This window comes from Trachypithecus francoisi, unplaced genomic scaffold, assembly GCF_009764315.1.
Source record: "Trachypithecus francoisi isolate TF-2019V2 unplaced genomic scaffold, Tfra_2.0 Lachesis_group0, whole genome shotgun sequence".
NCBI lineage: Eukaryota > Metazoa > Chordata > Mammalia > Primates > Cercopithecidae > Trachypithecus > Trachypithecus francoisi.
In genome coordinates this window covers 140,974,929-140,991,757 of record NW_022681453.1, presented here as the reverse complement: position 1 = coordinate 140,991,757, position 16,829 = coordinate 140,974,929, and the positions used below count along the sequence as shown (strand labels likewise).

The following is a 16,829-nucleotide window of genomic DNA, read 5'->3' as shown; positions in this document are numbered from 1 at the left end:
TCGTGATCCGCTCGTCTCGGCCTCCCAAAGTGCTGGGATTACAGGCTTGAGCCACCGCGCCCGGCCGCTTTTTTCTTTAATGTAGTCACAGTTGTCTATTTTTGGTTTTATTGCCTGTGCTTTTGGGGTCCTAGCCATAAAATCTTTGCTTTGACCAATGTCCTATAGTATTTCCCCTATGTTTTCTTCTAGTAGTTTTATAGTTTCAGGTTTTATGTTTAGATCTTTAATCCATTTTGAGTTGACTTTTGTCTGTGGTGATAGAGAGGGGTCTAGTTTCGTTCTTCTGCGTATAGATACCTGGTTTTCCCAGCACCATTTATTGAAGAGGGTATTTTTTTCTCCAGTATACATTTTTTTTTGAGATGGAGTCTCACTCTGTTGCCCAGGCTGGAGTGCAGTGGTGCAATCTTGGCTCACTGCAGCCTCCAAGGTTCAAGAGTTTCTCGTGCCTCAGCCTTCCAAGTAGCTGGGATTACAGACGTTCGCCGCCACGTCCAGCTGATTTTTGTATTTTTAGTAGAGACGGGGTTTCACCATATCGGCCAGGCTGGTCTCAAACTTCCTTTTTTTATTTTTTCTTTGAGACAGGGCCTCGCTCTGCCGCCCAAGCTGGAGTGCAGTGGCGCGATCTCGGCTCACTGCAAGCTCTGCCTCCCAGGTTCATGCAATTCTTCTGCCTCAGCCTCCCAAGTAGCTGGGACTACAGGCGCCCCCCACCATACCCGGCTAATTTTTTGTATTTTTAGTAGTAGAGATGGGGTTTCACTGTGTTAGCCAGAATGGTCTCAATCTCCTGACCTCATGATCCGCCCGCCTTGGCCTCCCAAAGTGCTGGGATTACAGGCATGAGCCACCGTGCCGGGCCTCAAACTTTCAATCTCAGGTGATCTGCCCGCCTTGGCCTCTCAAAGTACTGGGATTACAGGTATGAGCCACTGCAACCCGCCTCAATACAGATTCTTAGTGCCTTTATAGAAAATCAGTTGACTGTAAATATGTGGATTAATTATTTTTTCTGTTTTTTTGTAGCAAGGGGGTATGTATTAGTGGCATACTTTAAATTCTTTAAAAAAGAATTTAGTCAAACTTTTTTTCCATAGTTGGCAACATCATTTAGATTTACATGTTGCAGTCAGGAAGAAATGTTGAAGAACACAACTGCAAGTTAATTCATTTTCGTAATGATTCTTTTTTTAAAGTTTTAGAATTGACAAATAATTGTACATATTCATGAAGTACATGGTGATGTTTTCATACATAAAATGTATCACAATCAGATCAGGGTAGTTAGCATATCCATCCTCTCAAACATTTTTTATTTCCTTGTATTGGGACTGTTTAATTGACCAGTTTGTTTCTTATTATAACGTTATTTGTATTATAATCTTATTTATCTTTTTTATATGTATATATATTTTTTTATTATTATACTTTAAGTTCTAGGGTACATGTGCATAACGTGCAGGTTTGTTACATATGTATACTTGTGCCATGTTGGTGTGCTGCACCCATCAACTCATCAGCACCCATCAATTCGTCATTTATATCAGGTATAACTCCCAATGCAATCCCTCCTCCCTCCTCCCTCCCCATGATAGGCCCTGGTGTATGATGTTCCCCTTCCCGAGTCCAAGTGATCTCATTGTTCGTTCCCACCTATGAGTGAGAACATGCGGTGTTTGGTTTTCTGTTCTTGTGATAGTTTGCTAAGAATGATGGTTTCTAGCTGCATCCATGTCCCTACAAAGGATGCAGACTTATCCTTTTTTATGGCTGCATAGTATTCCATGGTGTATATGTGCTACATTTTCTTAATCCAGTCTGTCACAGATGGACATTTGGGTTGATTCCAAGTCTTTGCTATTGTGAATAGTGCCGCAATAAACATACGTGTGCATGTGTCTTTAGAGCAGCATGATTTATAATCCTTTGGGTATATACCCAGTAGTGGGATGGCTGGGTCATATGGTACATCTAGTTCTAGATCCTTGAGAATTGCCATACTGTTTTCCATAATGGTTGAACTAGTTTACAATCCCACCAACAGTGTAAAAGTGTTCCTATTTCTCCACGTCCTCTCCAGCACCTGTTGTTTCCTGACTTTTTAATGATTGCCATTCTAACTGGTGTGAGATGGTATCTCATTGTGGTTTTGATTTGCATTTCTCTGATGGCGAGTGATGATGAGCATTTTTTCATGTGTCGGCTGTATGAATGTCTTCTTTTGAGAAATGTCTGTTCATATCCTTTGCCGACTTTCTGATGGGGTTGTTTGTTTTTTTCTTGTATATTTGTTTGAGTTCTTTGTAGATTCTGGATATTAGCCATTTGTCAGATGAGTAGATTGCAAAAATTTTCTCCCATTCTGTAGGCTGCCTGTTCACTCTGATGGTAGTTTCTTTTGCTGTGCAGAAGCTCTTTAGTTTAATGAGATCCCATTTGTCAATTTTGGCTTTTGCTGCCGTTGCTTTTGGTGTTTTAGACATGAAGTCCTTGCCCATGCCTATGTCCTGAATGGTACTACCTAGGTTTTCTTCTAGGGTTTTTATGGTATTAGGTCTAACATTTAAGTCTCTAATCCATCTTGAATTAATTTTCGTATAAGGAGTAAGGAAAGGATCCAGTTTCAGCTTTCTACTTATGGCTAGCCAATTTTCCCAGCACCATTTATTAAACAGGGAATCCTTTCCCCATTTCCTGTTTCTCTCAGGTTTGTCAAAGATCAGGTGGCTGTAGATGTGTGGTATTATTTCTGAGGACTCTGTTCTGTTCCATTGGTCTATAGCTCTGTTTTGGTACCAGTACCATGCTGTTTTGGTTACTGTAGCCTTGTAGTATAGTTTAAAGTCAGGTAGCGTGATGCCTCCAGCTTTGTTCTTTTGACTTAGGATTGTGTTGGCAATGCAGGCTCTTTTTTGGTTCCATATGAACTTTAAAGCAGTTTTTTCCAATTCTGTGAAGAAACTCATTGGTAGCTTGATGGGGATGGCATTGAATCTATAAATAACCTTGGGCAGTATGGCCATTTTCACAATACTGATTCTTCCTATCCATGAGCATGATATGTTCTTCCATTTGTTTGTGTCCTCTTTGATTTCACTGAGCAGTGGTTTGTAGTTCTCCTTGAAGAGGTCCTTTACATCCCTTGTAAGTTGGATTCCTAGGTATTTTATTCTCTTTGAAGCAATTGTGAATGGAAGTTCATTCATGATTTGGCTCTCTGTTTGTCTATTACTGGTATATAAGAATGCTTGTGATTTTTGCACATTAATTTTGTATCCTGAGACTTTGCTGAAGTTGCTTATCAGCTTAAGGAGATTTTGGGCTGAGACCATGGGGTTTTCTAAATATACAATCATGTCATCTGCAAACAGGGACAATTTGACTTCTTCTTTTCCTAACTGAATACCCTTGATTTCTTTCTCTTGCCTGATTGCCCTAGCCAGAACTTGCAACACTATGTTGAATAGGAGTGGTGAGAGAGGGCATCCCTGTCTTGTGCTAATTTTCAAAGGGAATTTTTCCAGTTTTTGTCCATTCAGTATGATATTGGCTGTGGGTTTGTCATAAATAGCTCTTATTATTTTGAGGTACGTTCCATCAATACCGAATTTATTGAGCGTTTTTAGCATGAAGGGCTGTTGAATTTTGTCAAAAGCCTTTTCTGCATCTATTGAGATAATCATGTGGTTCTTGTCTTTGCTTCTGTTTATATGCTGGATTACGTTTATTGATTTGCGAATGTTGAACCAGCCTTGCATCCCAGGGATGAAGCCCACTTGATCATGGTGGATAAGCTTTTTGATGTGCTGCTGAATGCGGTTTGCCAGTATTTTATTGAGGATTTTTGCATCGATGTTCATCAGGGATATTGGCCTAAAATTCTCTTTTTTTGTTGTGTCTCTGCCAGGCTTTGGTATCAGAATGATGTTGGCCTCATCAAATGAGTTAGGGAGGATTCCCTCTTTTTCTATTGATTGGAATAGTTTCAGAAGGAATGGTACCAGCTCCTCCTTATACCTCTGGTAGAATTCAGCTGTGAATCCATCTGGTCCTGGACTTTTTTTGGTTGGTAGGCTATTAATTATTGCCTCAATTTCAGAGCCTGCTATTGGTCTATTCAGGGATTCAACTTCTTCCTGTTTAGTCTTGGGAGAGTGTAAGTGTCCAGGAAATTATCCATTTCTTCTAGATTTTCTAGTTGATTTGCGTAGAGGTGTTTATAGTATTCTCTGATGGTAGTTTGTATTTCTGTGGGGTCAGTGGTGATATCCCCTTTATCATTTTTTATTGCGTCTGTTTGATTCCTCTCTCTTCTTCTTTATTAGTCTTGCTAGCGGTCTGTCAATTTTGTTGATCTTTTCAAAAAACCAACTCCTGGATTCATTGATTTTTTGGAGGGTTTTTTGTGTCTCTATCTCCTTCAGTTCTGCTCTGATCTTAGTTATTTCTTGCCTTCTGCTAGCTTTTGAATGTGTTTGCTCTTGCCTCTCTAGTTCTTTTAATTGTGATGTTAGAGTGTCCATTTTAGATCTTTCCAGCTTTCTCTTGTGGGCATTTAGTGCTATAAATTTCCCTCTACACACTGCTTTAAATGTGTCCCAGAGATTCTGGTATGTTGTATCTTTGTTCTCATTGGTTTCAAAGAACATCTTTATTTCTGCCTTCATTTCGTTATGTACCCAGTAGTCATTCAGGAGCAGGTTGTTCAGTTTCCATGTAGTTGAGCGGTTTTGATTGAGTTTCTTAGTCCTGAGTTCTAGTTTGATTGCACTGTGGTCTGAGAGACAGTTTGTTATAATTTCTGTTCTTTTACATTTGCTGAGGAGTGTTTTACTTACAATTATGTGGTCAATTTTGGAATAAGTGCGATGTGGTGCTGAGAAGAATGTATATTCTGTTGATTTGGGGTGGAGAGTTCTATAGATGTCTATTAGGTCCGCTTGGTGCAGAGATGAGTTCAATTCCTGGATATCCTTGTTAACTTTCTGTCTCGTTGATCTGTCTAATGTTGACAGTGGAGTGTTGAAGTCTCCCATTATTATTGTATGTGAGTCTAAGTCACTTTGTAAGTCTCTAAGGACTTGCTTTATGAATCTGGGTGCTCCTGTATTGGGTGCATATATATTTAGGAGAGTTAGCTCTTCCTGTGAATTGATCCCTTTACCATTATGTAATGTCCTTCTTTGTCTCTTTTGATCTTTGATGGTTTTTTTTTTTTTTTTTTTTTTTTTTTTGAGACGGAGTCTCGCTCTGTCGCCCAGGCTGGAGTGCAGTGGCCGGATCTCAGCTCACTGCAAGCTCCGCCTCCCGGGTTTACGCCATTCTCCCGCCTCAGCCTCCCGAGTAGCTGGGACTACAGGCGCCCACCACCTTGCCCGGCTAGTTTTTTGTAATTTTTAGTAGAGACGGGGTTTCACCGTGTTAGCCAGGATGGTCTCGATCTCCTGACCTCGTGATCCGCCCGTCTCGGCCTCCCAAAGTGCTGGGATTACAGGCTTGAGCCACCGCGCCCGGCCGATCTTTGATGGTTTAAAGTCTATTTTATCAGAGACTAGTATTGCAACCCCTGCTTTTTTTTTGTTCTCCATTTGCTTGGTAGATCTTCCTCCATTCCTTTATTTTGAGCCTATGTATGTCTCTGCATGTGAGATGGGTCTCCTGAATACAGCAGACTGATGGGTCTTGACTCTTTATCCAGTTTGCCAGTCTGTGTCTTTTAATTGGAGCATTTAGTCCATTTACATTTAAGGTTAATATTGTTATGTGTGAACTTGGTCCTGCCATTATGATATTAACTGGTTATTTTGCTCGTTAGTTGATGCAGTTTCTTCCTAGCCTCGATGGTCTTTACATTTTGGCATGTTTTTGCAATGGCTGGTACCGGTTGTTCCTTTCCATGTTTAGGGCTTCCTTCAGGGTCTCTTGTAAGGCAGGCCTGGTGGTGACAAAATCTCTAAGCATTTGCTTATCTGTAAAGGATTTTCTTTCTCCTTCACTTATGAAACTTAGTTTGGCTGGATATGAAATTCTGGGTTGAAAATTCTTTTATTTAAGAACGTTGAATATTGGCCCCCACTCTCTTCTGGCTTGTAGAGTTTCTTCCGAGAGATCTGCTGTTAGTCTGATGGACTTCCCTTTGTGGGTACCCTGACCTTTCTCTCTGGCTGCCCTTAAGATTTTTTCCTTCATTTCAACTTTGGTGAATCTGGCAATTATGTGTCTTGGAGTTGCTCTTCTGGAGGAGTATCTTTGTGGCGTTCTCTGTATTTCCTGAATTTGAATGTTGGCCTGCCCTACTAGGTTGGGGAAGTTCTCCTGGATGATATCCTGAAGAGTGTTTTCCAAGTTGGTTCCATTTTCCCCCTCACTTTCAGGCACCCCAATCAGACGTAGATTTGGTCTTTTTACATAATCCCATACTTCTTGCAGGCTTTGTTCATTTCTTTTTCTTCTTTTTTCTTTTGGTTTCTCTTCTCGCTTCATTTCATTCATTTGATCCTCAATCACTGATACTCTTTCTTCCAGTTGATCGAGTCGGTTAATGAACCTTGTGCATTTGTCACGAATTTCTCGTGTCATGGTTTTCATCTCTGTCATTTCGTTTATGACCTTCTCTGCATTAATTAGTCTAGCTGTCAATTCTTCCACTCTTTTTTCAAGATTTTTAGTTTCTTTGCGCTGGGTACGTAATTCCTCCTTTAGCTCTGAGAAGTTTGATGGACCGAAGCCTTCTTCTCTCATCTCATCAAAGTCATTCTCTCACCAGCTTCGATCCGTTACTGGCGATGGGCTGCGCTCCTTTGCAGGGGGAGATGCGCTCTTATTTTTTGAATTTCCAGCTTTTCTGCCCTGCTTCTTCCCCATCTTTGTGGTTTTATCTGTCTCTGGTCTTTGATGATGGTGACGTACTGATGGGGTTTTGGTATAGGTGTCCTTCCTGTTTGATAGTTTTCCTTCTGACAGTCAGGATCCTCAGCTATAGGTCTGTTGGAGATTGCTTGAGGTCCACTCCAGACCCTGTTTGCCTGGGTATCAGCAGCAGAGGTTGCAGAAGATAGAATATTGCTGAACAGCAAGTGTACCTGTCTGATTCTTCCTTTGGAAGCTTCCTCTCAGGGGTGTACTCCACCCTGTGAGGTGTGGGGTGTCAGACTGCCCCTAGTGGGGGATGTCTCCCAGTTAGGCTACTCAGGGGTCAGGGACCCACTTGAGCAGGCAGTCTGTCAGTTCTCAGATCTCAACCTCTGTGTTGGGAGATCCACTGCTCTCTTCAAAGCTGTCAGACAGAGTCGTTTGCGTCTGCACAGGTTTCAGCTGCTTTTGTTGTTGTTGTTGTTTAGGTGTGCCCTGTCCCCAGAGGTGGAGTCTACAGAGACAGGCAGGATTCCTTGAACTGCTGTGAGCTCCACCCAGTTCGAGCTTCCCAGCGGCTTTGTTTACCTACTTAAGCCTCAGCAATGGCGGGCGCCCCTCCCCCATCCTCACTGCTGCCTTGCGGTTAGATCGCAGACTGCTGTGCTAGCAATAAGGGAGGCTCTGTGGGCTTGGGACCCTCACGGCCAGGTGTGGGATATAATCTCCTGGTGTGCCCGTTTGCTTAAAGTGCAGTATTGGGGTGGGAGTTACCCGATTTTCCAGGTGTTGTGTGTCTCAGTTCCCCTGGCTAGGAAAAGGGATTCCCTTCCCCCTTGTGCTTCCCAGGTGAGGCGATGCCTCGCCCTGCTTCAGCTCTCGCTGGTCGGGCTGCAGCAGCTGACCAGCACCGATTGTCCGGCACTCCCTAGTGAGATGACCCCAGTACCTCAGTTGAAAATGCAGAAATCACCAGTCTTCTGTGTCGCTCGCGCTGGGAGTTGGAGACTGGAGCTGTTCTTATTCAGCCATCTTGCCACCACAGGGTACTCTTAACAGAAGCTCTTTCCACTTTTTATCTGACGATATTGCCTTTTTCACCATAGCCCTCACTGGGCTCCCAAATATCACTTTGCAAATTCCACGAGAACAGTCTTAGCGAATGGCTTCATGAGGAGAAAGGTGTAAGTCTGTGAGATGAATACACAGATCACAAAGAAGTCTTATTTATCTTTTAATCTTGGTCTTTCATTTGAAAAACCGTAAATTGGGAACACCATTCTAACACCTAGCTTTTCTAATACTAGTTTTTATAACACAATAGTATGCTATTTATTGAAGATTCCATTTTATTTGTTGCATAATTGTATTTATGTTATAGATGCTATAGTTTTATTAATTTATATATAATTTATATATATTATATATAATTTATATAAATGCTATATTTTATTAAGCTATATTCCCAAAATATGATTTGTGTGCTTCTCTTTAGAGCTTGGCCACTCTCCTGATTACCTCCCAGATTCTCAACCAAATTGTGGAATCTCTTCTTCCTTATTGGCTCCAAAGGAAGCATGGTGTGCGGGTGAAGAGGAAGATGCAGGCTTTAAAGGGAGACATTGATGCTACATTGTATGAACAAGTCATCCTGGAAAAAGAAATGGGAGCTTATTTGGTAAGTTGAAATATTGCTGAATTAAACATTTACTGAAAGTGAATAGTAGCCATGCACCGAGTTCAACAAACGTTACACATTCATGATCTCAGATGTGGCTATTCTAGAAATGCTTTCTACTCAGTCTCTTCATCATGAACCACTTTAAAGTGAAAAGGATAGAATTGTGCATTGAAGCACTGCTGTCTGAAATCTAAAGTTATGCCTAATGACACCAAAGGGCAAATTTGGAGAATTACATGACTACTTTGCTTTGCGGAGAGCAGGGTAGAAATAGTTGCCCCAGAGATGACAGAATGGGAGATATGGTCCCTGAAGAGGCAGTAGCATTGCTCACTCTTGACACTTCAAACTCATGGAAAATGATGGCCGCACAAGCAAAAGATAGAGACCCATTGATGAACAATAGAATGCCAATCTGAAGATTGAATTTTAGTTTACGTTACTGCTATTGTATAAATATAAAACAGTTCCTTTAAGACAGAGACTTTCTGAATTATTTTTAGGAACTACAAGCAGATCAGTAGAGCTTTACACTTTTAATATTTGAAAGAAAGGTCTAGCTCATAAAATCTAACTATGTGTTCAACCAACTTTTATTGAGCTCTGACTACATTCACTGTTTCTATATTTCACATTTTTTAAGGCCATTGTTTCTTAACATCCTGCACCTTCCTTATTGCTACAGTATTCCTTCTGGTGAAATAGATCCTTTAGTGGGTCATTTACTAAAAGCCCATTATTGTGAAACTTTCATAGTCTTGTTTTTCATCTTGAATGAGTTTATCTCCTGATTATTGAGTATCTTGACTGACTTTCATAATTTTTCTCACGTGCTTAGGAATTTCAGTTTGTATGTTCATGTTGAGTAGGACTTTGTCCTTTTCTCTTTGCTCACTTCTGCCTTATTTTTTGCAGTTGCCCCCACTGAGCCTCCAAGCCCCTCATGCAGAACCAGGTGTTTGTAGCCCAGAGCTCCCATCTTGTGGTGTTGATGAGGATTTTATAGATCTGGTCACAGAGCCAGTAGGTAGCATGCTGTTGGCATAGCTGTAGTTACCAGGCAGCAGTTGTGGCTTTTTTAAAGCCTCCTGTGAAGGGCAGGGAGCATGGTCCCAACCCCTGGTTTTGCTCAGCAAGCCTGGTTCCAGTTACACTTCAGGGGAGAGGGTGCTCTTGGTCCTCCTCCTGATAGGATACAGATCCTAGCCCCTTCTATCATTGCTGTGTTTGAGGGAGATTATTCAAAGTATAAACACATAGTACACTTTGAACAGTAACATTGTTTATATTTATATATGAAGCATAGAGAAAAGACACACACCTACTCTCTCTCCAGAGGAAGAATTAAAGAGAAAGAGCACGTGGGCATAAGTGTGGAGCTGTCCTTTCTGGATTGATTGAGTGCTAGCTTACTATGGGATAAAAGTTAAATTATATCATTTTACTGTAGGATAAAAGTTCCCATTATGTCAAGATCCTATCCTTGCCTATGCTTGGGGGTGGTATTCTTGACCACATTTATTTTCCTTTCTTCACTCTCTTATAGAAACTGCACCAGCAGTCCGTCCCCAATACTCTCATTCCATCCCCCCTCGTCTTTGGAGGCCTCCTGTCACCAGCCATCACCTGGTACTCTTGTATCTCCTTCTTCTCCTTCTAACTGCTCCACCAAGTCAGCAACTTGCCTATTTTGAACTAAGCAAACTCTTCACATCTTCTGCTATTTTTGGCCTGTCTTTCCCTCCCCTCACAGTTTTCTGCAGTAATTCTCCATATTGTTGTCTCTAGTTTCCTACTTCTCTTTCTATAATCAATTAGAATCTGCTTTCAGCTCTTCTTTTTCTCCAAAACTGTTTGGGCAAACAACATTATCTCCTGAAGTACCCAAAACACAATTCATAATCTTCTCAAGATGGGTTTCTCCTGCTTTGCCCCTGACTCAATGAATGGTTTTTAGTATAGTCCTCATCTAAGCAATTCTAATTTATCTAAGAACTGTATGCCAGTGATGGGACACTGCCAAAATCTCAGATCTTACCTCTTTTGACATTTCAAGGTATCTGACAAAACCTTTATGAAGGAAGGTGAGGGAGGCATGGCTATTCCCATGTCAAAAAGAAGCGAATGAAGCTCTATGTCATTAATCATTTGGTGACTAAATCAGAAAGAAGGTTCAAGACTTTGCCTTGCCAATTCAGAATATTTCCGTTACACACCACAGGCTCTCTGATATGAAGTAAAGGAAATAATATATTGATTTCTCTCAGGCCCTGGGTCTGTGAGTGAACTCTAGGCTTTACAGTGCCACTCCTTTTGGGCCTGCAGAGTTTTGCATGATCTGGCCATTTCCCACTCCTAATCTCTTATAGGTTTCTTTTTCACTGTCTCCACTGGAGTGACATTGGATATTTGCCATTTCAGTTCTCTCCATGTATTTGGAGGTGGGGATACTTTTGGGTGACATTTATTCTGGATGATTGTTTCCTATGCATGAATCCTTTCTTCTGGGTTCATTTTTCTTCTAATTGAAATCAATAAATTTAGAATTGTATTTTCTGTAATCTCATCCTGACTGTTATATATGAGTCTAAAATAATGTTACCAAGCTTTGGGAAAAAGCAATTTGGTTGAAACTTTAAAAACATTATTATAAGAGTAATACTTTCTCACTCACTATAGAAAACTTAGAAAATGCAGGATAGAGTCAATATATAAAAAGAAATTCTCTGTAATATTCCCACCCATGGTAGTCCCCTGGGTCTCCTGACTGCTGCTCCACCAGCCCAGGACTAAAGCTGTGTTGCTTCCTAGATCTTCACTGTCCTCTGCTGTCCTTTTCCTGTGAACTGCCCGCTCATATCCAACTGCATAGCTGGGTGAGGCTGAATTTTCATGATGACTGTTCCAAGTAGAACATCATATTGCTGCACAGTAAATGAACTGCCTTCTACTAAATGATACATTACAGAAGTTTGCGAAAAATGTAAAAAGTACCAGTCTGCATTAACATTTTTTGAAATGTAATTATTTTTCAAAAGACATTTATGTTAATATGTTATTGTTTAAATGAATTAATGGACTATCTTTAAAATTTCTCAGTTTTTTTTTTTTTTTTTTCTTGTGAAACAGGGTCTCACTTTGTCACCCAGATTGGAGGGCAGTGGTGGCAATAGTGGCTCACTGCAACCTCAACCTCCCAGGCTCAAGCAATCCTTCTATCTCAGCCTCCTGAGTATCTGGGACTATAGGCATGCACCATCATGCCTGGCTTATTTTTGTATTTTTTGTAGAGATGAGCTCTCACCGTGTTGCCCAGGCTGGTCTTGAACTCCTGGATTTAAGCAGTTCTCCCACCTTGGCCTCCCAAAGTGTTGGGATGAGCCACCATGCCTGGCCTAATTTCTCAGTTTTAATTAATAATATAGTAAGCATCAAAGCATCAAGTAGATAAACTCACATAAACAAAATGTCTTTTTTTTTTTTTTTGAGACAGAGTCTCACTCTGTCGCCCAGGCTGAAGTGCAGTGGCGTGATCTCGGCTCACTGTACCTGGGTACGGTGTACCCAGTATGCTCCCGAGTACCTGGGACTACAGGTGCCCGCCACGCCCAGCTAATTTGTTGTAGTTTTTAGTAGAGACAGGATTTCACCGTGTTAGCCAGGATGGTCTCAATCTCCTGACCTCGTTATCCACCTGCCTCGGCCTCCCAAAGTGCTGGGATTACAGGCGTGAGCCACCGTGCCTGGCCAAACAGAATGTCTTTAATGTCCTCAATAATTTTTAAGGGTTTAGGGCTCTTAAGACCAAAAAAGCTTGAAAAATTACAGCTCTAGAGCAACCTCCTTCGCGTTTTTCAAGGAATTGGCTTTTGTAAATCTATTGTTTGGTCTTACTTCTCATAAGATTTGAGTTAAATGATTTTGGAAGTATATACCACCATTGCACCCCATCAGGAGGCATTGACGTCTGGTTGCCCATTTTGTGGGGTCACCTTGTTTGATCATTTGGTTGGCTTGGTAAAAGGCAGACTGCACAGGTGTTTTTTTTCCTTCATTTTATAATGAGTAAGTTATCTGTGGGTCAATACTTTTGAGACTTTCCTTTTCCTTTTTATAAATAGTATCTCTTTAAAAATACAATTTCTAATTGTTTGTTGCTGGCATATGGGAATGCTGTTAATTTTTATATCTTTTACCCACAATTTTGCTGAACTCTCCTGTTATTTCCAAAATATTTTCTATAGATTTTGTTGGATTTTCTACAGTCAGTAATTTGAGCTATAAATAATGACCATTTTCTTTCTTCGTTCAGTCTTTACCCTTTTTATTATCTACTAGGCTTACTAGTATGTTCAATATAATTTGAATAGAAGTAATTATTACAGGAATCTTTATCTTATTTCTGATTTTTTTTTTATCTTCTCACCATTGTGTGTTATGTTTGTTCTGTGTTTTTAGTAAATAACATTTTATCAGTTTAAAACTTCCCAGCTGAGTGTTGATAGCATGGTCCAACAAAAAGAGAGAATAGGGTAGATTGTGTCTTGGTTAATATATTCTTAGTGTGTGTATGTGTTTTCTTTGTTAAATTTTCATTTTTTTCCTTCTTGCTGTTGGATTATGTCCCTGGTTTGCTAAATGTATTGGCTCAAAAGCACTCAGAAGTGTAAAAGGTACTGATACAATGTTAACGTGTACCTATCATCACTCAGAATCACCCGGAGAGATGGAAACACAGAGTGTGGGGAAACAGAGTGTGGGGAAACACAGAGTGTGGAGCACAGTGCTGTGTTTGGAAAGGACTCCCTGGGTGCTATACACTAATAACTCCAAGAAGGCCTTTGCATGATTTCCAGAGGCTTCCCAATAGCACACCTGAGAAAAACTGCCTGCACATCTCTGCATAGGCTTGATCTTTACAGCCTGAAACAGTGCAATTTTGAATGCTGAGCATAGAGTATCAGGATTTCTTAAGACTGAATGTGGTAAAAATGGCTTGATTGCTAAGATTTTTACTCTTTCCCAACTCTTGATTTCTTCATCCTTCAGAGAAAGAGATTGATGCAATGCCACTGGGTATATTTAAGAACCATAACTAGATGCTGCAACACAACACAAGAACATACTATCTACAGCCAAAGGCAACCAACCAAGTTATTTAGAAACTGCTCACCTTTGAATCCCAAGCTGAGCATTTAACCTGCCAGTTCTGAGGTTTATGTGTATAGTGGTACTTTCTGGTGAACCTCGAAGACAGCCAGTGAGACTCAGAATCTGTGGGTTCATACTTGATTCAGATATCCAGAACATCTGGAAGAAGCACCTTTTGCCATTCCCAATACCCTATTGTTGTGTTTGAGATTTTCTATTTAGTAAAATATAAAATAAGAAAAGCTGACTGGAAGTGGACTCTGACTTACACTAACACTGAACCTAATATGCATATCTTAGTGAAAGACTGGTTCAGAGATGCAATAATAATAATGTTTATTAATTTAAAAACATTAATGCTTATGATTGCTATAAAATATTGTGATGAATACTTTTCTTAAACTGAAATTGTTTTTGCATGTGTGTGGGATGATCATGAAGCCTGAGGGTGTCAGAAGTTGGAGAAACACTGGTGTGTGGTGGGGAAACTCTGAGGTTTTTTTGAATAGTTAGAGGCCACGGCTTTGAAGAGTATTGCAAAAAGATATTCCTATTATATGATATTAAAATAATGCATGCTTGTTTATATTTTCAGGGCACCTTTGATGATTACTTGGAGTTATTCCTGCAGTTTGGTTATGTGAGCCTTTTCTCCTGTGTTTACCCATTAGCAGCTGCCTTTGCTGTGTTAAATAACTTCACTGAAGTCAATTCAGATGCCTTGAAAATGTGCAGGGTCTTCAAACGTCCATTCTCAGAACCTTCAGCCAATATTGGTGTGTGGCAGGTAATTGTTTGAGAAAATAATTATTCCTTTAAAAAATAAAAATATGAGGTGTTCTGACAGAGAGAAAAAATTTAAAAAGTAAGCCCTACAGAGAGATTTAGGAAAACTGAGTTTGTTTGTTTTGCTACAAACTAGCTGTGTGGCCTTAGATAACCATTAACTTTGTCTAGCTTCACTTTTCTTGTTTTTAAAATTGGGGATTAGGGGAGATAAATATAATTTCTAAGACGCCTTTTAGATGTGAAACTCTGACAATCTTCTAGGAAAGTAGCCAGCTGAGACTTCATCTCAGCCAGTATTAATGAGACCCTCCCTGCTACAGTGTCAGTGGAAGCCACATGGGGAGCCTAGACTTCTGCTCCTATCTGGCAGTAATAGACTCCTTTTTTAGTTTCTGCTAGTCTAGTTTTCTAGTCCTGGGGTGGTCTCAGAGGAAGCCTAGTGGAATATAAGGAGTTTCACCACAACCCTGCACAGTGGAGGCCACATGGGAACATATATGAGGCACCTGTCCTTCTCTCCCTGAAGGAAGAATCAGTAGAGGTCTAGTGGGAAGCCAGAGCACCCATCCTTGTCCAGCAATAATGAGGAATCCCCCCTGGGTGCCAGTAGTTTCTACATGGGGAACCTGGACTTCTACCTCTACCTGATAGTAATAAGGCGTTATCCCCTCTTCCCTTTCTGGAATGATGTCAGAGAAATCAACTAAAACAGAAGGTTTAAATAAGATTTAGAATCTTATCTCTCCTAACATGTCCAGGTTTCCATTTAAAAAATCACTGATCAGACTGGGTGTGGTGGCTCACACCTGTAATCCCAGCACTTTGGGAGGTTGAGGCAGGCAGATCACCTGAGGTTAGGAGTTTGAGACCAGCCTGGCCAACATGGTGAAACCCCATCTCTACTAAAAATACAAAAATTAGCCAGGCATGCTGCTGGGTGCCTGTAATCCCAGCTACTCAGGAGGCTGAGGCAGAAGAATCACTTGAACCCAAGAGGAAGAGGTTGCAGTGAGCTGAGACTGCACCATTGCACTCCAGCTTGGGTGACAGAATGACACTCCATCTCAAAAAAAAAAAAAAAAAGAAAAAAGAAAAGAAAAATCACTCATCATAGAAAGAACCAGGAAGAAATCAAGCTTAATAAGAAAAGACAGTCAGCAGATGCCACTACCAAGATGACACAGGTTAGAAATATTGGACAGAGATTTTAAAACAGCCTTATATAAAAGTTTCAGTGAATAATTATGACCATATCTGAAACAAATGAAAAAACAGACCCATTTTAGATGTGGGTGTCTCAGCAAAGAGATGGAAGATATAAAAGAGAATCACATTGATATTTTAGAAGTGACAAATACTATAACTGAAATAAAAAGCACACTGAATGAGTGCAACAGCAGAATGGAAGGGAGAGAGGAAATAATCAGAAACTGGAAAATAGAATAAAATAAATTATCAGCTGGGTGCTGTGGCTCACGCCTGTAATCCCAGCACTTTGGGAGGCCAAAGCAGGCAGATCACGAGGTCAGGAGTTCAAGACCAGCCTGGCCAACATGGTGAAACCCCATCTCTACTAAAAATACAAAAAATTAGCTGGGCCTGGTGGCGGGCACTTATAATCCCAGCTACTTGGGAGGCTGAGGCAGGAGAATTGCTTAAACCTGGGAGGCAGAGGTTGAAGTGAGCTGGATTGCACCACTGCACTCCAGCCCGAGCAACAGTGAGAGACTCTGTCTCAAAAAAAATATTAGCTGGGCGTGGTGGCCGACACTTATAATCCCAGCTACTTGGGAGGCTGAGGCAGGAGAATCGCCTAAACCTGGGAGGCAGAAGTTGAAGTGAGCTGGATCGCGCCACTGCACTCCAGCCCGAGCAACAGTGAGAGATTCCGTCTTAAAAAAAAAATTAGCTGGGCGTGGTGGCGGACACTTACAATCCCAGCTACCTGGGAGGCTGAGGCAGGAGAATCACTTAACCTGGGAGGCAGAGGTTGAAGTGAGCTGGATCGCACCACTGCACTCCAGCCCGAGCAACAGTGAGAGACTCCATCTCAAAAAAAAAAAAAAAAAAAAAGAGGGAAATTATCCAGTCTGAACAACAGAGAGAAAATATTCTGTAAGAACAAACATAACCTCAGGGACCTCTGTGGATATAAAAAAGAGCTCACATTCATGTCACCGAAGTTACAGAAGGAGAGAGGAAGGAGGGAGGGGCCCAAAAAGTACTTGAGTAAACAATAGCTAAGAACTTTTCAAATGTGGCAAGAGACCCAAAACTGCAGATTTAATTAAGAAGCATTGTGAACCACAAACAAGATAAACCAAAGAAATCCTTGCCAACACACATCATA

At 40.9% G+C, this 16,829-nt stretch overlaps 1 protein-coding gene across 2 annotated transcripts in view; it reads left to right on the top strand.

Moving 5' to 3' along the window:
• The window catches only part of ANO10 (anoctamin 10), a 261,033-nt gene that overhangs the window by 48,849 nt on the left and 195,355 nt on the right, over positions 1–16,829 (top strand). For both annotated transcript variants that reach the window (XM_033212250.1, XM_033212251.1), the window contains exons 9-10: positions 8,354–8,536; positions 14,286–14,477. In XM_033212250.1, the coding sequence (XP_033068141.1) occupies positions 8,354–8,536; positions 14,286–14,477 (375 nt within the window). The remainder of the gene's footprint in view (positions 1–8,353; positions 8,537–14,285; positions 14,478–16,829) is intronic.